A 24,311-nucleotide genomic window follows, 5' to 3' on the forward strand; every position below is an offset into this window, starting at 1 on the left:
AAGTTATCACCTTAAACTTAAGAAGGGAGAAACAGTATGGCAGATCTGACAGAAACCTGATTTAGAGAACACATCCAATTCCTGCCTTTGCCATGAACTGAAGTATCAACTTAGAGCAAATCAGTTAAGTTTTCTGGGTTACTTTTCTCATTCGTAAAATCAAGTAGATTGAGGAAAGACCACTTAAGGCACCTTAAGATTATTCTCATAAAACACTGAAAGACAGATAAGCAAAAATGTTTACCTTAATTTATTCTATTCCTTGATTTCTTCTTTGCCACAAACAGGTGAACAATAACATTTTAAATTTAACATTAAGAAAACTGAAGACATATAGCCTAATTTAATATAATTTGCCTAGTTTATTATACTGGCACATAAAGTCATTCAAAATTAATGCAAAGGAAGTAAACATCACACTTTCCCTTCACATAACTGTAAAAAGTTCTATTAACTTAATTCCCAAGCTTAGAGATGAACACACATCGTCCTTCCTGTTTGGCATTTCTGACACTAGGAATCACCCTACCTCACTGAAACCCCTTCAGTCTCTTGCTTTCTACACACAGCACTCTCAGGGTTCTCTTCTACCTTCTGAGTCCCTCCTCTTCAAATTCTCTCCTGGGAACTTGGCTCACTCCATTAAAAAGTTAATGCTTCTCAAAGCCCTTCTCTTAGGTCTCTTCTGTCTCACCTTCCCTCTCCCTGGGTGACCTCCTTCACACCCACGTCATACACTGATGATGCCCAAGCCTATAGCATTGTCCCCATGTCCCCTCTACACTCAAGGTATACTGTCTCATTGAATCTAGGACACACATTTTGTATTTTAACTTCTCTGAAATCAGAATATGTTTTATAATTATGGTGATATAAATAACTTTTAGGAATATATTCACTAATATATTTCATTTACATTTTCCTTTATATATATGCACAATAGTAATAAATGGTTTTTAAAAATCTATTATCTAAATATCAAGAAGTATAAAAGAGTTCTTTAAATAAAAATTAAAAATTCTAAGTGTAAGAACACACTGTGTCATCAATTATAAGCATTTTTTTCTTAGTATATAATATTATAGTATGCCTTTAGATTTGATGAAATAGAGTATATTTATATGGTTACAGACTAATATACCCAAAATTATTCACCAAAGAAAATTTGTTTAAAACCAATGTATTTCCAAATCAATTTAAATTAAATTAGTTTTAAAATAAGGATTTTAAAACAAGTATTTCCAAGAGCACTTCCAACCTGATTTACATTATATTCAATTTCTTTTATGACCCATCAAAAAGGATTTTACTGTCTGTAAGGATTTGTGTTATATTTTAATATAAAACTATTATTACTATTATCTTTTAAATTAGCAATACTTTTTAAACAATAGAACTTTTATCTGTAGTTTTAATCTACTTTACTTCTAAATGTCTTAAACCGTTTTATACAGTCCATTCAAGAAATTTCTTCACTCAGAATGGCTATCATCAGAAACAAGACAAATAACAAGTGTTGGCAAGGAGGTGGAGAAAAAGGAATTCTCATATACTGCTGGTGGGAATGTAAATTGGTACAGCCACTATAGGAGGTTTCTCAAAAAACTAAAAATAGAACTACCATTTGACCCTATAATTCCACTCCTGGATATACATATCCAAAAAAACCCCCAAAACACTAATTCAAAATGATACATGCACCCCGATATTCACAGCAGCATTATTTACAATTGCCGAGATACAGAATCAACCTCACTGTCCTTCAACAGATAAATGGATAAAGAAGATGTAGAGATGTGTGTGTGTGTATGTGTGTGTGTGTGTGTATACATACATATCAATACATACAATGGAATACTACTCAGCCATAAAAAAGAATGAAATTTCACCATTTGCAGTAACATGGATAGAGTTGAAGGGTATTATGCTAAGTGAAATAAGTCAGACAGAGAAAGACAAATACTGTGTGATATCACTTACATGTGGGATCTAAAAAATACAACAAACTAGTGAATATAACAAAAAAGAAGCAGACTCACAGATACAGAGAACTAATGGTTACCAGTGGGGAGAAGGAAGTGGGGAGGGACAAGATAGGGTTAGGGGATGAGATACAAATAACTAGGTATAAAATAAATAAGCTACAACAATATACTATACAACACAGAGAATATAGCCAATACTTTACAATAACTATAAATGAAATGTAACCTTTAAAAATTGTGAATCCCTATGTCATACATCTGAAACTTATATAATATTGTACATAAATTATACCTCAAAAAAAATTTTTTTAATTTTTTAAAAAGTCGAGTTTTTTAAAAAAGAAATTTCTTCACAGTTTTATTGTTTCTAGCTACAAATACTTATCAATCCTCATTTATAAAAAATGTGTCCAGGCCAGCCCTTTGCCTCCTTTTTGCTGTTTTCTTTAACTGTGTTCTTTATACTTTTATTAATATAGCACATATATATCACTCATTTCTACTTGGTAAAGCAATGGTTATTTGAAAGCAAAGCTAACAAGTACTTCCAAATTTAACTCCATTATATTTTATGTTTCAAGATATCAAATCATACTATACTTTCTTACTATGAAACGCAAAACGATATATACATGGTATCAGGGAGTAAGATTGGAGATAAAGATAATGGGTTTGTTTTGTAATATATTGAATTGGAGGTGCCTATGGGACATTCATGTAGACATGTCTGTGGGTAAGTAATATATGAGTCTTGAGCTCAGGAGAGAAATCCAGAGATACCAATTTGGAAATTATCAGTATATACAGATGTTGTTTCATACCAGGAGAGTACACAAGAATATCCAAGAAAAGTGTGCAGAAGAGAGGCAATGCAGGCCTAGGAAAGAATGCTATATTAACTAATACGTGCATCCACATGGTTTTGAGTCAGAGAAATCAAAAACTTATGTAACAAAAAACTATTTTGTTAGCTTAGGGTTTAGGATTCTAAGAAGACTTTACAAATTAATGTAGGGTAGCATTAGTGACCAAGGCCAGAGAACGTCTGCATATAATTTATAACTTAAAAGTAAGTGAACAGTGAAAAAGTATTACTTTCCTTATATAAATTATAAATGTTCTTCTAACCCATGATTTAAAGGTCCTAAGGGAAACAAAGGGTGAACTGAGAGTAGCTGGGATGACCTGAACAACACAGAAGACTGAGCTACGAACTTTAAGTCCAAATCTACACTAGATTTACCACACAGCTAATAGTCAAAGCATGAAAATATCAAGAGATGAAGCTTCTGAGCCTTGATCTTTATTCCAACAATTAAAAGGACTTAAGGGGGGAAATGCCACAATCCCATTTTTCTGTATAAACAGAATCGAATTTTAGCAAGCTTAGAAACCTAATTTTTGTAGATTATACACAAATATTGTGAAGCCTATCTTACAGCATAAAAAATGGTATAATACACAATTTTTTGAAATTCTGTATTCAAAATTTTGGTTCAGTCTTTGGACCTACAATGTGTGTAAAGGAAAGCAAATGGGGAAAGGAGGAAGATGGGACAAAGAAGCTATTTTTTTTTTTTCCAAAACAAAAAACCAAGTCGGTTTTTTAAAAAAAAACACACAAATGGAAATAGGTACATCATTAAAATGACATAATTTAAATTTAAAATAGACTTAAGCCCCAGTCTAGCTACTGTGCAAAAAGAAAATACCAATCTTTGTTTGTTTAGTTTTCTGTTAATACTAAATCCCTCTGCAATGAACAGAAAGTCAAATACAGAGTTTCTGTAAAGGAGAATGGATCAAAAGTATATAGAATGTTTTATACAAGTTCTAGTTACAGTACTAGGAAACTAGTTCATAATGACTTAAGTAAGACTAATGAACATCTGAGCTCCCAAGTGGCTATAAATTAAGTGGTACGACTTTGTAGTACTGTTAAAACAAACCTTCCAAGAAGTTACTGTTTCCTTTGGCCAATCACCAATAACTCCTGCCAAATCAGAGAAACATGAAAGGAAAAGAACAAAAAAATGTATAATGAAACTGAACGCAAACAAATGACAAGCAATATTGGTTCACTTGTTTAAACAGAATAAGACCGTCAACTGAATTCCCCACAATTCACACCTAGAAACAGCTCTTTAAAATATGTATAACATGTATTTTTTATCAAGTCCTCGCAATTCGTACGTTCTTCCATACATGTATGTCAAATTCAAAACACTGGCCCTCCTCGATCTCTCAAATGAGAAAGCAGAAACAGGTATCTGCGCTTTACTTTAAATGTGAGATTATCTTTAGAGCAGTGATGTGCCAGGCTATCAATGTCAACAATCTGAAAGGACTTAGAGATCTTCTAATTCAAGGTTCTCAAACTTTAGTAAACATTAAGAATCACTCAGATTCTTGCTACAATGCAGATTCCTGGGCCCACTCCCAGTGTCTCAGATTCAACCTGGCTAGAATGACACCACATTTGGGAAAACACTGCTCTATTCAAACACTGCTTTACCCATTTATGAGGTAAGGGCTTACAGAAATCGTCATCGTCTTTACAACAACACTGTGATGGAGATTCCCGCAGAACATGGATGGTCAGACAGATGAGACATGTCGGGACCGGGACCCTAACCCATGTTTGTGCCATCAACCACCTTCACGCCTGTTCAGCTGCTCACAGGGCAGGGCTGTCTGACTAAGGAAAGGTTAAGATGCTGAGTGCCATAAAAGACAGACTACAGTGGGCTAACTGATACGTGGAAGCTTTAAATAAGACCGGGTACTTGACTGAATGCCTTGAAGAATGGATTCATCTTAAATAAGGGTAGCAAGGAAGGCAAGAGAATATTTTAAGCCATAGAATAAACATACAAAAAGACACAAAAGCAGAAAAGAAGAGAGTCTGGCTGGCATAGTGAGCCTACATGTAGATGGGTAGACTGGAAATATAAATTAGAACCTTGAAAGTCAGGCTGAGTTTGGATTAAAGAGCTGAAATATAGATTTAAGTCCACTCTAGTTCACAAAGAACATTTCTCTTACTATACAGACTGAATCTGATTTATAACCATTTTACCAGATCAATTTCATAGCAGTATTATATTAAAAAAAATAAAACTTGCTAATCTCACTATGTTAGCAAAAAATCACACACATTTACAAACACACACACACCTTGAGATATTTGCTAATGATAAGGAGATTAATGTGTGTACATGTATATGCATACATGTGTGTATATGCACACATGTATAAGCCAGATTACAGATTACTATCTCTGTAATCTGGCTCTTACAGTATTACATTACTCCTGCAAAATGGGGCTGATAATGATTACGAGGCAGATTCACCCTGAAAAGGGCTTTGGCCTGGGTGTCTTCATTCTTATTTAAACTACTTAAAACTATGAGATGAACTGGATTTACTTCCTTCTGCTAATTAAAAAGAACAAAAATTTAAGGATGAGATAGTTTGTCTCTTCTTAAACCAGCCTTAAGGAGAAACAGCTACACATGGGTAGCTACACATTATGGTCCAAAATTTATCAAAATCTTAATTGCTGTAGTTTGGTAGTTATTTACCATTATCCAAAAAATATGATCTGAAGTAACACCACAGTTAAATTCTGTTACTCATCAAAGTATGAAATCAAGCCTGGTCAGTGAGTTAATTCAAGAGCTGAACTGGTAGGTTACATCTGTCAGGATGTCACATAGCTGGTATTTTTTAGGTAATAAAGAGCTAACCATCTTTACCTAGATATCATAACATTGTTATATATTTAATATTTAGCACAGCTTCTAAAAGCAGAAGTTAATATTTTGAAAACAAAAATATCTTTAACATTCCCAGGGAAACAAAATCAGGAAAATACAAAAGTCGAATAAAATAATTTTAAACACATCTAAAGTCAATCAGTACAAAGAAATAAAACATTGTGGGCAGTGGTGACCTCACCTTTGTCCTACATCCCTAGGCCCCCTCCTCAGGCCTCCCCTATCTCAGACAACCACTACGATACATATTGTTTTGAACTTTCCCGTCTGTGGTTACCCACTTGCATATTATGAAAGGAAATCACAATGAGTGACACGAGTCTTTCTGCAGAACTTCTCGTGTTTATTTGCAGGAACTTCTCTAAAGTCTACTCCCAAAAGTGCATTTGCTTGGGTCAAGGATATAACCAACCTCAGTCTGACTGTACTAACAGATTACTTCCACACAGGGATTGAGACAATTTACACTCACACCAGCCTTGTAAGAAAGCTGCCATCTCCTCATATCTTTGCTAGTATTTAATAATGCTCATCAGGGTGTAGTAAGTATTAGAAAGAAAACCACAGGCCCCAAATGGTGTCAGTCGCATGCTAAAAGCCCATGATGGCAAACCTATATTTTATACGTTACTTCACTGCAGTTCCAACCTCTCCCAGAAATGTAGTTTTAATTGAACGGTCTAGAGTTTTCTGGTCAATACCAATAAAGTAACCCATCAAGTAGGCCCTCTACAATCCCCCAGAGGAAGAGGTAATCTGCACGATAAAACCCCTGTCATCCCTCCCCACTCCCATAAAAAAAGATGTCTGGTCAAAAAATAATCCTTTCTTTTTTTTTTTGCTAATAGCTCCCTTACTCCACCCTTTTTCCTATAAAATCCCTTCCATTTTTGCACAACCACTCAGAGCACCCTTCTAGTTGCTAGACGTGATGCTGCCTGATTCATGAATAAAGCCAATCAAATCTTCAAATTTACTTGGCTGAATTTTGCTTTTTAACATAAGAAATATATTTGGGTTTTGTCCAGGTTCCTGACACAGAGTTCCTAAAACCCTTGGAATTTTCTGATAGAAGTGTCTTTTTTATTCATAAGGAGCCCCTATCAATCACACCTCAATTTACACTAATGAGGCAACTCAAGTGATAAACATAAGTAAAGTGTGTTCCTGAGTTCTGTGAGCAGTTCTCTCATGGGAACCGTCAATTTATTACCAGTTGGTCAGAAGGTTGCCTGCTACTAAATTTCCAATTATAAAAAATAAGCCTATAACAACAGTAGTTGGTTATTTTGAGCCTAGGATAATAAGAATATTTAAAGAATCATATCCATATAATAGCTCATGACAATGGCTACCATCACTAAAGACAACAGTGTTAGTGGTTACTCTACCCACAGAACCGTGAGCACGATAAAATGGACGCTTTCATAACACTAAGCTTTGGGGTGGTTGTCACACAGCAACAGATAAGCAGAAAAACGAAAATATTATTGGTGATGTTAATTAAAAAGATGAGTTCAACTTTCACTGCAGTTTTAAAGTGAATCGTATGATTCAGGCAGCCTTTGCTTGTTGCAGAGAGAAAGAAATAATGCGTCAGTTCTTATTTCCTTGGAAAGCTTTTAAAATAAATCTGACCAATCTAATCGATTTTAAAAATCTCTTGAAAATACTGAGAGACCAATACACTATTATGATTGATAAATGTGTCTGAAATACTGGTCTCCCTGACTCAGCCTTCAGGCCATAGCACAAATGTCACTTGTTCCAGAAGTCTTCCCAAGCCCAGGTCTGCTCAATCCCCTCCTGTGGGCACCCACAGAAGCCCCCCCCCTCTCCCCTCCACCCCAGCTCTACCACACAAGATGGGACTGCCTGCTCATCTCTGTGATTCCTACTGGAGATGAGCAAGGGCTTATCGATCATCTAACGCAATACCGCCTAGGGAGTCACTGAAGTTCCGAGTCAATGGAAAGAATGAAGGAGAAATAAGGGAGGAATGGAAGGGAGGAAGGAAAAAGGGGATGCGAAGAGGAGGTAGAAGAAAGGAAAGAGAGGTAAAGGCAAAAAGAAAGGGCGGGAGGTGAGGAAAGAAAGACCCAGAGAAAAAGTAACTATGATGGCAACATATAGAGTGAGAAGAAGAAAGGGAGCTAGGAAGAGCTACAAGAAACGGATAAGCCAGACAGGACTGACCCAGGCTGCAGTCCCAACTCCATACCTTGGTAACTATGTGACTCAAGACTCAGTGTCCTGAAAGTAGGGGCACCAATTAATAAGGGTACAGTCAATGATGTAATTATTTAATTCTACTTTGAAATTTAAGGCAAGTAGTGAGAAAGAAACCTTTAGCTCACAGTAATAATAACGACAGCTAGTAGTTACTGAACGTAAAACCCTCACAACACCGTAAGGCAGATTACCTCACAGATGAAGAAAATGAGACACGGAGGTGGCATATACAGAAGGCGGCAGAACCAGGGTCGGAATCCAGGCAATCTGGTCACCAAGTCTGTGCTCCGGTCCACCATGCTCTGCTGTTGCAGCCAGCGAGTTCTCAAGCACTGTTTGTTCTACCAGCTCAACACAAACACGCCATCACCAGAACAGTAACATGGCCCACCTGCCCAACATGGTTGCTTCCTTTCCATCTTGTTTTGGTGTTCATGAACAAGAATGTTGACAAAAACAGTTCACCGGACAGCAAACATACTGCTTTCTAGTATATGCATGACTGGGACAGTTAAAACTACACGCCCTAGAAACTCTGTGTCATGTCCTCAACCATAAATTGAATAATGATATATAGAACCTACATCTCATTGGGTTATTACGATATTTAAAAGATAACTCTTTTGAGGAGCTAAGCGCAGTGCTTAGGTAAAGCACTCAAGAACTGTGAATGATAACCGGGCAAATGTTGCTACAAATGATTCGGCAGCCATTAAAATGAACAGCACAGGTTATTCTGTGGCACAGAAAGTTCATGAATCATTAAACGAAAAAGGAAGCCAGCTATAAAATAGTAAATATAGTATGATATTGTATCACAACACAAATATATGCACGTAAAAAGACTACAAGGCAAAGATGGTAAAAGCTGTTATTTCTGCATATTGGGTTTATGGGTATTTTTCTTTCTTTTTGTCACTATTTTCTAAACTCCCTACGACAAACATGTAATCTTTTGCAATAAGAAAAAACATAAGTTATTAAGAACTTTGGTGCCCTAGGTCTGCTATTAGATAGCTACAAATCAAAAGGTTTATGAGCATTCTTTCTTCACCTGCAAAACGGCAGGAATTAACGTGGTCTCTGAGACCCCTTCCAGATCTAAAATTCTGTAATTTTATGCAATAAACAACTGAAAGAAGTTGAGGAGGAAAAGAAACAACCTTGGCTCTTCCTTCTATCTCTGACACAGCCCAGAAGGACAGCAGAGCTCAACAAGTATCCAGTGACGGGTTTTCTGACTGATTACTAAAGACGTACAGTCATGTCAAGCACCGCATTCAGAGAAGCTTAACCCCTGCTGCTTGTACTGGGGAAAAAGTCCAAACTGAGGACGAGGAGAACTAGTTCTAAAATTAGTCCTGGGAGTTCCCTGGTGGTCCAGTGGTTAGGACTCTGCGTTCTCACTGCCGAGGGCCCAGCTTCAATCCCTGGTCAGGGAACTAAGATCCCACAAGCTGTGTGGCATGGCCAAAAAATAAAAATAAAAATAGTACCTAAAATTAGTCCTGCCACTATCTCAAGCCTTCTGGCCTTAAGAAGTTGCTTTAAAACCCTGGGCCTCACTTTCTCAATCTATAACATTGGGGGACTGTGTTCTCAACTCTGGTTCTAAAATAGTATGAACAAGTGAAGACAAAGCAGATGTCCTATTGGCATCATCGCATTTCACCACCACGAAGCAAATATGTATTAACTAATATTGGTTCAGTAGATGCTGCTTCAAAAGGAACTTCTGTAGGCATTTCAGAAATTTCTTTGAGAAAATGGAAAAGGACTGATTTTAAAGATAATATATTGCAATGGAAAGCTATTACTTTCCAAAGGGGGTAAATGCAGACCATAGGTTAACATCCTACTACAAATATAGCTTTAAAAGAAAGTAAAAAAAAATCATCTTCCCTGTGGGAAAGAAAGACTTTATTATTTAGGAATTCCTCCTTGGATAAGACTTCACTCAAGCAAATAAGTACAATAAAGTCCATTTCTCTCACCCTTCTTCTGTCTTGAGGAAGGGCTATGATAGGGACACAGAATGAACTTGCCGACATTAACCATGAGAGATCAATGTGTGGAAGAAATGTGTGGAAAAGGGAAAGAGAGGAAGAAAATGAGCTAAAGAAAGGGAGAAATGGAAATGAGTCTCTTTTCAGTAGGGAGAACGTGTGATAAGGGGAAATTTCTCAGAGGAGATAAAGAATGATATCCCTATCTTGCACAGTAATAGGTAGATGAATTCTAGGAAACTATGAGATCAGTTTTAGGACAAGTGGTTTGCTGAATTTAACAGAGAAATTCTAAAACCGTAAGGCTTGAGTGACCTGAGGTTCCATGCCAGAAAGCAGGTACAAGGAAGCAGGTCAGCATGATTCAATTCCTCTGCCTCAGAACAGAACAGCTGTGACGTGCTCAGAGGAAGGAAGAAATGGAAACAGAGAACAGTCTGAGGAGCAGGAACAGTTTCTAGAAGCAGAACACTATCTGGGCTTTGGGATTCCAAACAGAAAGAAAAGTAAAACACAGATTCTGTGCGGGATTACAAGGTGGGATACCATCCAGGCCCTGTGCTTAGTGGGAACGAGGGCCCTGTACATGAGGGCAGCATCATGGTCACCAACAGAGCACAGGTCTCAGGCCGCCTAGGGAATCCTGGGGAAGAAAGCCTGGCCCTGCCTTTCCCAAACTGCCCAATACATCATGTCAGGAAGACAGAATCTAGAAGTTTCAGCCTAAGAGATTCAAAGAATAAAAGAAGGCCATCTATCGTGTACACCAGCAGCCATCCTGGACAGGCACGCTGATTCATCCGCGTGTGTCCTCTTCCACGTTCTAAAAGGAATGCAAATGCCTCACACACTGACTTCAACAATGACTCAGGACAAACCTTTCTATCTCTGGAGAATTATTTTCTCTTTTATTAACAATATTGCTAATGGTGATAATTCAACAATTTAAAAATAAAACTTTAAGGCAGCATAAAATCAAATTTAAAATAAGAGGAATAACTAACATTACTGTAGAAAAAGCATCTATCAATAGTTACATGTTACATAAAGATTATAAACCAAACATGCCACGCCCTCTCAAATATATCTTTTTAAGTACAAGACTTACCTTTCAAATTAGCTCGACTGGTGGGCCTCCCTACATTATTCCTCTGGTGTTTGGTTGACAGGCGCTTCATCTGCCGAGGTGTGCTGGGGGGAGAGGTACCATAAAGGTTCTCTGTATTTGTTTCATCTGAAAAGTCCTCAGGATCAGACTCAGAATTCTTACAAGCTGAATCTCCCGATGTGTACTCTTGCCTATGGAGGACGACAAGCAGAGAAAATATTCAGTCATGTATGAAGGGAATTCAAATTTCAATTACTTAAAATTCCTTTTAAAAACTCTCCATAACACTTTTCTGTGGATATGTCTCTTCCTCAGCCTTGTAATCTTTCTCCTCTATCTGTACTGGGAGAAACTCACGAAGAGAACATAACGACCGTGCTCCTGCTCTCACCACGAATAAAGAGAACTGATGTGCAGTCCCTGTTGTTTAGAGAATTCTTTCTAACATAAATGAAGTTTAAAACTAAACACTTAAGGATCAGGGAAAAAAGAGCAAAGGACTAGAAGATACAAATCAGCAAAACTAAGCATCACTTACGTGCTAGTTGGTGACAAGCTTAACTGCTGAGTGGGGAACTCTTGCCCTGACTTCGGAGTCCCACTGCTTTCGCTTTGCGAAGCACACAGAACAGAAAGCACGACCTGAGCAGCAAAGCAGAGAGCACTGATGACATGTGGTAGGTCAGGGTTTCTGTGTTCTCTGATAAACACTACAGTGCAGCACTCAGGTTAGGGAAGTTGAAAACTTCCCTAATATGGGAAAGGAAATAGTCAATCAAGTCCAGGAAGCACAGAGAGTCCCATACAGGATAAATCCAAGGAGAAACACACCAAGACACATATTAATCAAACTATCAAAAATTAAATTCAAAGAAAAAATGTTAAAAGCAGCAAGGGAAAAGTAATAAATAACATGCAAGGGAATCGCCATAAGGTTAACAGCTGATCTTTCAGCAGAAACTCTGCAAGCCAGAAGCAAGTGGCAGGACATATTTAAACTGAGGAAAGGCAAAAACCTACAACCAAGATTACTCTACCCAGCAAGGATCTCATTCAGATACGAAGGAGAAATTAAAACCTTTACAAACAAGCAAAAGCTAAGAGAATTCAGCACCACCAAACCAGCTTTACAACAAATGCTAAAGGAACTTCTCTAGGCAGGAAACACAAGAGAAGGAAAAGACCTACAATAACAAACCCAAACAATTAAGAAAACGGTAATAGGAACACACATATTGATAACTACCTTAAATGTAAATGGATTAAATGCTCCAACCTAAAAACATAGACTGGTTGAATGGATAAAAAAACAAGACCCGGTATATATGCTGTCTACAAGAGACCCACTTCAGACCTAGGGACACATACAGACAGAAAGTGAAGGGATGGAAAAAGATATTCCATGCAAATGGAAATCAAAAGAAAGCTGGAGTAGCAATTCTCATATCAGACAAAATAGACTTTAAAATAAAGACTGTTACAAGAGACAAAGAAGGACGCTACATAATGATCAATCCAAAAAGAAGATATAACAATTGTAAATATTTATGCACCCAACATAGGAGCACCTCAATACATAAGGCAAATGCTAACAGCCATAAACGGGGAAATCGACAGTAACACAATCATAGTAGGGGACTTTAACACCCCACTTTCACCAATGGACAGATCATCCAAAATAAAAATAAATAAGGTAAAGGAGCTGTTACAGTGGAGGATTACTGGACTGAATGTCAATATTATGACATAGTATGAGTGTGTTTCATGTTTGGTAATTGCAATCATTGTTGCTTTTGTTGTGGTCATCCATGTACAATGCTTGGTGTCAGTCTATCTCTTGTAAAAATAAAATACAGTGTGTGTGAAAAAATAAATAAATAAATAAAACATCCAAAAATAAATAAATAAATAAGGAAACACAAGCTTTAAATGATACATTAAACAAAATGGACTTAACTGATATTTATAGGACCTTCCACCCCAAAACAACAGAATACACTTTCTTCTCAAGTGCTCATGGAACATTCTCCAGGATAGATCATATCTTGGGTCACAAATCAAGCCTTGGTAAATTTAAGAAAATTGAAATCGTATCAAGTATCTTTTCGGACCACAACACTATGAGACTAGATATCAATTACAGGAAAAAATCTGTAAAAAATACAAACACATGGAGGCTAAACAATACACTACTAAATAACCAAGAGATCACTGAAGAAATCAAAGAGGAAATCAAAAAACACCTAGAAACAAATGACAATGAAAACACAACGACCCAAAACCTATGGGATGCAGCAAAAGCAGTTCTTAGAGGGAAGTTTACAGCAATACAATCCTACCTCAAGAAACAGGAAACATCTCAAATAAACAACCTAACCTTACACCTAAAGCAATTAGAGAAAGAAGAACAAAAAACCCCCAAAGTTAGCAGAAGGAAAGAAATCATAAAGATCAGATAAGAAATAAATGAAAAAGAAATGAAGGAAATGATAGCAAAGATCAATAAAACTAAAAGCTGGTTCTTGGAGAAGATAAACAAAATTGATAAACCTTTAGCCAGACTCATCAAGAGGGAGAAGACTCAAATCAATAGAATTAGAAATGAAAAAGGAGAAGTAACAACTGACACTGAAGAAATACAAACGTTCATGAGAGATCACTACAAGCAGCTATATACCAATAAAATGGACAACCTGGAAGAAATGGACAAATTCTTAGAAAAGCACAACCTGCCGAGACTGAACCAGGAAGAAATAGAAAATATAAACAAACCAATCACAAGCACTGAAATTGAAACTCTGATTAAAAATCTTCCAACAAACAAAAGCCCAGGACCAGATGGCTTCACAGGTGAATTCTATCAAACATTTAAAGAAGAGCTAACACCCATCCTCTCAAACTCTTCCAAAATATAGCAGAGGGAGGAACACTACCAAACTCATTCTACGAGGCCACCATCACTCTGATACCAAAACCAGACAAAGACGTCACAAAGAAAGAAAACTACAGGCCAATATCACTGATGAACATAGATGCAAAAATCCTCAACAAAATACTAGTAAACAGAATCCAACAGCACATTAAAAGGATCATACACCATGCTCAAGTGGGGTTTATCCCAGGAATGCAAGGATTCTTCAATATACACAAATCAATCAATGTGATAAACCATATTAACAAATTGAAGAATAAAAACCATATGATCAACTCAATAGATACAGAAAAAGCTTTTGACATAATTCAACACCCATGTATGATTAAAAACCCTCCAGAAAGTAGGCATAGAGGGAACTTACCTCAACATAATAAAGGCTATATATGACAAACCCACAGCCAACATCATTCTCAATGGTGAAAAACTGAAACCATTTCCACTAAGATCAGGAAAAAGACAAGGTTGCCCGCTCTCACCACTATTATTCAACATAGTTTTGGAAGTGTTAGCCACAGCAATCAGAGAAGAAAAAGAAATAAAAGGAACCCAAATCAGAAAAGAAGAAGTAAAACTGTCACTGTTTGCAGATGACATGATACTATACCTAGAGAATCCTAAAGATGCTACCAGAAAACTACTACAGCTAATCAATGAATTTGTTAAAGTAGCAGGATACAAAATTAATGCACAGAAATCTCTTGCATTCCTATACACTAATGACGAAAAATCTGAAACAGAAATTAAGGAAACTCTCCCATTTACCATTGCAACAAGAAGAATAAAATACCTAGGAATAAACCTACCTAAGGAAACAAAAGACCTGTATGCAGAAAACTATAGGACACTGATGAAAAAAATCAAAGATGACACAAACAGATGGAGAGATATACCATGTTCTTGGATTGGAAGAATCAATATTGTGAAAATGACTCTACTACCCAAAGCAATCTAAAGATTCAATGCCATCCCTATCAAACTACCACTGGCATTTTTCACAGAACTAGAATAAAAAATTTCACTATTTGTATGGAAACACCAAAGACCCTGAATAGCCAAAGCAATGTGGAGAAAGAAAAATGGAGCTGGAGGAATCAGGCTCCCTGACTACAGACTATACTCCAAAGCTACAGTAATCAAGACAGTATGGTATTGGCACAAAAACAGAAAGACAGTCAATGGAACAGGATAGAAAGCCCAGAGGTAAACCCACGCACATATGGTCACCTTATTTTTGACAAAAGGAGGTAAGAATATACAATGGAGAAAAGACAGCCTCTTCAATAAGTGATGCTGGGAAAACTGGACAGCTACATGTAAAAGAATGAAATTAGAACGCTCCTTAACACCACACACAAAAATAACTCAAAATGGGTTAAAGACTGAAATGTAAGGCCAGACACTATAAAACTTAGAGGAAAACATAGGAAGAACACTCCATGACATAAATCACAGCAATATCCTTTTTGACCCACCTCCTAGAGAAATGGAAATAAAAACAAAAATAAACAAATGGAACCTAATGAAACTTAAAAGCTTTTGCACAGCAAAGGAAACCATAAACAAGACGAAACGACAACCCTCAGAATGGGAGAAAATATTTGCAAACGAAGCAACTGACAAAAAATTAATCTCCAAAATATATAAGCAGCTCATGCAGCTCAATATCAAAAAAACAAACAACTCAATCCAAAAATGGGTGGAAGACCTAAACAGACATTTCTCCAAAGAAGATATACAGATTGCCAACAAACACATGAAAGGATGCTCAACATCACTAATCATTAGAGAAATGCAAATCAAAACTACAATGAGGTATCACCTCACACCGGTCAGAATGGCCATCATCAAAAAATCTACAAACAATAAATGCTGGAGAGGGTGTAGAGAAAAGGGAACCCTCTTGCACTGTTGGTGGAAATGTAAATTGATACACCCACTATGGAGAACAGGATGGAGGTTCCTTAAAAAACTAAAAATGGAACTACCATACGACCCAGCAATCCCACTACTGGGCATATACCGTGAGAAAACCATAATTCAAAAAGAGTCATGTACCACAATGTTCATTGAAGCTCTATTTACAATAGCCAGGACATGGAAGCAACCTAAGTGTCCATCGACAGATGAATGGATAAAGAAGATGTGGCACATATATACAATGGAATATTACTCAGCCGTAAAAAGAAACGAAATTGAGTTATCTGTAGTGAGGTGGATGGACCTAGAGACTGTCATACAGAGTGAAGTAAATCAGAAAGAGAAAAACAAATACCGTATGCTAGCACATACATATGGAATCTAAAAAAAAAAAAAAAAAAGATTCTGAAGACCCTAGGGGCAGGACAGGAATAAAGACGCAGACGTGGAGAATGGACTTGAGGACATGGGGAGGGGGAAGGGTAAGCTGGGATGAAGTGAGAGAGGGGCATGGACATATATACACTACCAAATGTAAAATAGATAGCTAGTGGGAAGCTGCTGCATAGCACAGGGAGATCAGCTCGGTGCTTTGTGACCGCCTAGAGGGGTGGGATAGGGAGGGTGGGAGGGAGATGCAAGAGGGAGGGGATATGGGGATATATGTATACATATAGCTGATTCACTTTGTTATACAGCAGAAACTAACACAACACTGTAAAGCAAATATACTCCAATAAAGTTGTTTAAAAAAAAAAAAAAAGCAGCCTGAGAAAAACAACTTAGTTCGGAAGCTTTAGCTAAGAAACAATACATAATGGGGGGGAGGGGTAGGAAGAGAAATCAAGCTAAAGTTTATTCCTTTTTTTCCTTTAAATAAAAACCATTTAGACACAAAATCTAGGAAAATAAATACTAGTGGTCAGCTCAAGAGAACTTGCATCATTTCAGTTAACTAACCAAAAGCATCCAAAACCTCATTCTGTATCAGCTCATGTGAGATGAGCTAATGTGGTCAGTTGACTGGTTCAGAATGTTCCCATGGATACCAATTATTTTGGATGGGGAAAGTAGTACAAGGTCTACATCAGCTGCCCTGAAACATTTTTCTTACTTGTGTTTGAAAACATACAAATGTGAAATGTCTTTCTGGTACTAAACTTCTGACAGTCACAGAAAACAATGTTGCATTCTCTTAACATAAAACCTTGCTCAAGTACCCTTCACTTGACATAGAATCCGGTCTAAGAAAAGTATGTCTTAAACTCAACCCAAGGGGGTTTAGTGTAGTTTTTAAATGAAACATGTGAAAGGCAAAAATTCAAATAACTTGGGGTTAAATAGTTCTGCTCTGACATAGTAGGTAAAACCACATGGTGCCTGAAATAGCTCATGTATAAAATGATGAAGTTGGATTAGATGAGCTTGAGAACATCGGTGGTTTTGCAAAAGCCCTAAAAAACAAACAAACAAACAAAATACTTCATTAAAAGTTCTTTAGCAAAGTCCTTAAACATAAAATACTTTATTCCATATGAGTACAGTTGTCACCTGTGTGAAGTTGTCTCCTCCACCTCCACCTCCCCATTAACCTATTCTCTATTAAGTAATAATTAAAGGGAGGCTTTTGCTACTGTGGGAAAGGGAGGAGGGGTAGGCAGAGGGGTTGGATTTTCTAAGTTTCTTTTTTAAAGAACTTATACACAATAGTTTGCTTGGCCTGCAGTATAAATTAAAAGGAGCTAAGCTAAGTTTGAGGTGGCACGGTTGGTGTGTACTGTAAGAGCCAATTAATACTTAGCTGATCTTTACTATCGGCCGGTAGTTGAACATTTATCAGCCTACCTCCAGGTAAGCTGTTATCAAATCTCAAGTTTATCCAACATTCACTATGTAACTTTTGCATTGATTCAGAGTGTAGGGTCTTTACAAACCTAGCACGTCTTCATTATTTTTCAGTATGGGCACTCAAACTTTTTTTTTTAACTAAAATTCTTTTTTTTAAACGAAAGTAGATATTTTAAAACAAGATTTTCTATGGAAGTGAACAAGAAACTATCCCCCCAACTAGACCTGAAGCTCCATGAAGGCAGGGACCTCATCTGTCTTCTTTACCACTGTTTCTCTAGTGTCTAGAACAGTGCCTGGTGCAGATGACATGCCCAATAACTGTCTGCTAAATAAATGGATTTGTAAGGTTAACAATTTTATCTTTGATACTTCAGACGTAATTATTATCTAAATTCTATTTTAATAAAATCACATTTAATAATTTGAAGAATGTAAATTTTTAAAGGCTACAAGAATTAAAGATAGACTTCTGACAATAATGTTGTTTAAGTGATACTGTAACCCTAGGTGGTAACATGACTACTTACTGACCAAAACAATAGCAATGGAGTATGGTATAAGGAATAATGGTTCTGGAATCAGAATAACACGGGCTGAAATCCCTTCGTTCCCACACTTAATAGTAAGAATACAAGTTTTAATCAAATTATTATGTTTGCTTACAAACACTTTCATTTATTGGAAGCCTTATCCAATATCACTGGGACTTACGGTCAGGCAGTTAATTTTTCAAATACGTATTAAAAGCATTAAAACTGAGACATGCAAATAAAAAATTTGAAACATCTGTGTTGGCTGTTACTTTGCTGGCCTCCCAGCATTCACATCCTTGTATAATCACCTCCTCTTGAATGTGGGTTGACCCTGTGACCTGCTTTAACCAATGCAATGTAGCAAAAGTGACTCTGGGTCAGTTCTGGGCCTAAGCCTTAAGAAGGCCACCTTTGTACTCCAGGGCACGCTAGCCACCATGTAAGAAATCCAACTACCCTGAGACTGCCATGGTCTTCAAAGCCTAACTAGCCAGGTGGAGAGGCTGCATGAAGGAGAAACCAGATAGGTCAAAGTCTTGCTAAGCTCCCATACCAGCTGACAGCCAGCGCCAACTTGCTAGTGTGTGAGTGAGGCTATTTTGGACCTTCCAGCTGTCCCTGAGCCCAAGCCAACACCATGAAAAGCAGAAGAACCACTCAGTACCATAACAGATAATAAATGGTTTTTACTTTAAGCCATTAAACCTTGGTATGGTTTGTTAAATTACAATAGATAACTGACACACATACAAAACTTAAACATTTTGTTTTTACTTTAAGCCCACGAATGGGTTTAAATCTGCCACGGCTCTGATGAGGCCACAGCCTTGTCTTTTGGTGTGAGTCCCTGAGAAAAGTCACGAGTCAACTTTGTCACATATACCACAACCAAAGCACTGCATCTGCCATCCCCACTCTCTAGTTCTTTCAAATGGAACAAGAATTTAAAGATTTTCAGAGGGTGATTTTTCTGGATTACCTAAACGTCAACAGTTCTCTCCTATCCCTCATTTGATGGTAAGTTTCTTTTCACGACCTATCTTGAGACTTTCCAAAGCATTCCAAATTAGTTTATACAGAAACTACAATTCTCTTTTGCATTCACATCTCATATATTTGCATAACAGTTTACTAAATTCTGCAATTACAATTAAAGCATACAATAGACCTAAAAAGATTTAGGAACAAACCAGGAACTCTTGATAAGCATATAGTTCAATTGATGGGAACAGAAAATCACAGGCATTCTAGAGAGAGCCTATTAGTCATAAGCATTCATGATGCTGTGAGCGTCAGTCAATATGTCTTATAGAAGAAATGGATAGGGTTAGGTCTTGGAAAGGGTTAGATAGATGAGTGTATAAGGCCTGCCTGGCTTAGATCTTCTAGAAGTCTTTTATTTCACACAAAGATTTATACAAGGTATACTTTAGCAGTCCTGATGTAGGTCGAACAAAATAGAACACAAAGATAGAAAACATATACATATATATATATATATATATGAAGAAAAATTATCCCATATGGATAAACTTTACTCATCATTAGAAATAAAAATAATTATAAGCTATTTTAAAAATATTTTCAGATGAAGGCTTTCAGAAAATAAAATCATAAAATCATATAAACAAATATTACAAAATGCTTTAAAGACTTCATATTATTATTCTTCACTTCTGATTAACCAAAAGATATCCAAAAAGAACTAGAACAAAAAAAAGAGAGAGAGAAAAGTTTTAGGTATTTAAAAACATATGAGTCATGCTATAGATAAAAGACAAATGTGATTATTTCTATTATTTCTGCAATTTTACTGCCAACGGTTGAGTACTTAAAAACAAGGCGACAGGGCTTCCCTGGTGGCACAGTGGTTAAGAATCCACCTGCCAATGCAGGGGACAAGGGTTCGAGCCCTGGTCTGGGAAGATACCACATGCCGCGGAGCAACTAAGCCCGTGAGCCACAACTACTGAGCCCACGTGCCTAGAGCCCGTGCTCCTCAACAAGAGAAGCCACCGCAATGAGAAGCCCACGTACCACAACGAAGAGTACCCCCCGCTCGCCGCAACTAGAGAAAGCCCGCGTGCAGCAACAAATACCCAACGCAGACAAAAATTTAAAAAAAATTTTTTTTAAATAAAAAAAAAAACAAGGGGACAAAGAAAGACATTTTCAAGTGTGCTTTCTTATTTTTGCCAGTTCTAATGCCTCCAAAAAATGTGAGTATATCTATTGATATATCTTTACCAAAGCTTTGCAAATCAATACTAGATTGTATGTGTACAGATTAGCAAGGAGACAATCAAAAGGGAATAAAAACTCTTCTTAGGTGCACCTGGTTGTACAGGAGTGGATGCAGGGAGCACTTCTTTCAATACAGGAAGTGAAAATAAGCACCACTTCAGTCTCATTGTGGATGCAATTTACAATGAAATGCCAACGAAAAAAATATTTAAAGAAAAGCAACATAAAATGATGATTCATTCAAAGGTTTTTTTAGGCTTAAGTAAAGAGAACTCTGGGACTAAGGCAGGGACATCTGAAAGATGAAAACCTGCGTCAAAGCTGGGAGGAAAAACAAACAAAGAGGCTTATCCCTATGCCAAGTGCACCTAAAACATTTAAGAGTTTAAAGAGAAACAAGACGAATGTTTAAAACTTTAAAGATAGCAAAAAAGAATTATGATCTCCCTCTACTTTCTCTCTTTCTTACAAGTGAGAACATTTTAAAAATCCCCTTATTCTAATTTGAATTTATATCTGGAAAAAGTATTTTATGTCATTACTTCCCATGTAATTCTCAGAAATCAAGTACTGAAGAGCCACTTTCTGTAGGAAACAGATGAGTAGTCTGAATCCCCTTAACTTATCTTTTTTCTAATTTAAATTTTAAAAAGTTCCTATAAATATGCTCTATGACACACATATACTTCCAAAAGATGAACTCCAACTGTTGAGCGATAAATCGAGGAAAAAATACAAGCGTATGAGATACTCTCCCAGGGTTTTCAGTGAAGAAAAATGGAAAGAAAAGTGGGAAAAGCAATTAGGACAATTTGGACATTAACTCTCTCACCTCTGCTTTGACACTAGCACAGAAAGAGCTCATTTATCTGGAGACCAGATCTTGGTTTCCAGTACCACGCATCAACAAAAGAACAAGGACTTCTTGGAGAAATGGCTGATTCCAGGACTGGGGCAATGGAAGATGTAATACGAGCTTGAAGTATCTTGTAAGTGCAGCAAGTGAGGAAGTGTTCAAAAAACAAAAAACCAATGGGATCATGTTAAAAGGACACAGGAGCAACCGAAAGAGCTCCCACTGGCCAAAGCTGGAAGAATCTGAGCAAGAAAATAAATGACAAAGCACTGGATTCTAATCATGAATCCATGAGTCCATATGGATATAAATAATTACTATACAAATAACCAGGAGAAGAGACAAATCTGTACAGAAAAAACCAAACAATTTATGTAGCCAAGTGATCAAAGTTAACATCATCAGTGACAAGTCATGTTGAGAGCATGAGCTCCTGATCTGATGAGAAGGGCACTTCACCTCTATGGTCATCTTCCCAAAACCCGTAACTCCAGCCAAACCATGACAAAAACACCAGACAAACCCACACTGAGGAACAGTGTGTAAAATACCTGACTGGCACTCCTTAAAACTGTTCAAGTCATCAAAAACAAACAGAGTCTGAGAAACTGTAACAGCCAAGACACGGATAAGGAGACATGATGACTAAATATAATGTGGTGTCCTGGATGGGATCTGGGAAGAAGAAAAGAACATTAGGAAAAATGAATGAAATTGGAATAAAGTACAGAGTTTAACTAAATAATAATGTGCCAATATTGGATCATTAGTTGTAACAAATATACACTGTAATGTAAAATTTAACAATAGAAGAAACTGGACACAGGATATATGGAAATTCTCTGTACTATCTCCAACTGTCGCTAAATCTAAACTATTCTAAAATTAAAAATTTATTTAAAAATTAATTAATATAATGACATTATATGGAACAGTTCCATGACAATGCTGAATAAATTTGGGTTACTATACAGGTATAAAAGACTAAGAGCCAGGACTAAATGAAAAATGTAACGTTCATTATAAAATTAAGCCATTCTTTATCAGTATAACCAAGATTGTGGTTGTAAAACAATTTTTAAATGGTAGGTGAGGAAATGCCATTTAAAACAGTGACTTCCTAAACTGGGATATGCATCAGATTTCTATTTACATTTTTCATCAGCTATATAATTTGTCACACAGTAATGAACAATTTTCATTGTAACAGTGTAACTACTACCTTACATACCGAGTACCAACCATCTGCCAGACACTATGCTAAATATCCTACATAATCTCATTTACTCCTTATGGATTAAGGACTATGGCACCATTTTAGGAAAGGATACTTTGCCCAGAAGGCCCATCTGCATTGATTATGAGAATTATCATAGTCTCACTATCAAATACCTATCGCTCAATTAGGCAATCTACAAATGCTATGCCATTTGGTCTTCCCAACACCACTGCAAGTACTATCACAATCCCTATGTTGCAGAATAGGAAAAGGAGTTGCAAAGGTAACTTGTCTGCTCCCTGCGAAGTGTCTGCGCAGAACTGGAGCCCTGGTCTGACCCCAAGGCCCAGGACCCTCCCAACTTCAGCCCACCACTCACTCCTAGGTCACTGGGATGTCTGCCTTCTCCCAAAGGCAGGCACAGAGGAGTACCTCCCCTGTGGAAGGAGGTCCCTACTGGCTGGAGAAAAAGCCTGGGGACAGTTCAGGGACAGAGTTCTCTGGCCAGCTCTGGGGCTCCCTTCTTTGGTGAAGTCTTTTAGCCACTCTAGGTCCATACTTCCTCACCTGTCAGCCTAGGTAAGACGTTGAGTCTGAACTCCAGCCTAGGGAGACACAGCGTGCTTAGGATACAAATGAGAGGGGGAAAAGTGAGAGTTTTGTTTGGCCTGCTTATGTCTGCATATCAAATAAAAGGTGTAACTCAACTCCACTCTCCCTCAGGTAGCTTCCTACTGCCCCTAACAAGTATAGGAACCACACCCTGTCTTCCCTGGAACACCAAAGTACTATTCCTCTAACAGAGGACTCATCGGACCAGGCTGGTGTTTCTGTTTCATGTAAATCTGTGTGTGTTTAAGACGAAAAAAGTGTAAAACTATCCACTAGAGGGAAAGAAAAACAGGTCTTTTAAATTAGAGGCCAGTTATTTGGAATTAACAACAATTAACTTTGAGAATGGATTTTGTGTAAGAGATAGAAAACGATATAAAATTTTTATATGTATGTTATTTTATTTCACTCCCTTTCAGTTTTTTGTTTCTTGGGTCTCTATTCCAATGATTTATTTATTTACAGTTGAAAACACATATTAACTGTTTCATACTGCACTATGTGTGCATGTGTGTCAACTACACCATTAGACCTTCACTTCATTCACCATCGGCCCTACTGCACAAGCGCTGTGCTAGGAGTTGAGAAAACATACAACAGTGAACAAGAGAATCACCACTCCTTCCCTCTTGAAGTTTTGGACCTATAGAAAGAACTAGGTATTTAGCATATAAGTACACACACAAAAGTCTTTAAAGTGCAGTTCTTCATTATGCTGTGAAGGAAGATTACAAAGCATACCAGCAGACAGGATCTAGCCTGAAGAACCCATAGGGTGATAACAAGGAATACATCTCCAAAGAAGGAACACTTAAACGGAAACTCAGAAGCTCTGAAGGCACTGACCAGAAGAGGGAGGGGGAAAGTGGCTGAGACAGAAGAGCCCACAGCTCATTTGAGAAACAAAAAGGCCATGATGGCCTTGAGTAGAGGGCAGACCAAACAAGAGCACCCAAAGGGGCAGGCAGTCATCAGATTACGCTAAATCAGATTCATCCTAAAAGAAAGGTGCAGCCACAAAGAGCATTAAGTAG

At 37.3% G+C, this 24,311-nt stretch overlaps 1 protein-coding gene across 5 annotated transcripts in view; it reads right to left on the minus strand.

The window, feature by feature from the left end:
* MAP3K4 (mitogen-activated protein kinase kinase kinase 4) overlaps window positions 1-24,311 on the minus strand; it is a 111,076-nt gene that overhangs the window by 67,916 nt on the left and 18,849 nt on the right. For all 5 annotated transcript variants that reach the window (XM_061207237.1, XM_061207235.1, XM_061207236.1 and 2 more), the window contains exon 2: window positions 11,111-11,301. In XM_061207237.1, the coding sequence (XP_061063220.1) occupies window positions 11,111-11,301 (191 nt within the window). The remainder of the gene's footprint in view (window positions 1-11,110; window positions 11,302-24,311) is intronic.

Source organism: Eubalaena glacialis, chromosome 12 (genome assembly GCF_028564815.1).
Source record: "Eubalaena glacialis isolate mEubGla1 chromosome 12, mEubGla1.1.hap2.+ XY, whole genome shotgun sequence".
In the NCBI taxonomy this organism is placed as follows: Eukaryota; Metazoa; Chordata; class Mammalia; order Artiodactyla; family Balaenidae; genus Eubalaena; species Eubalaena glacialis.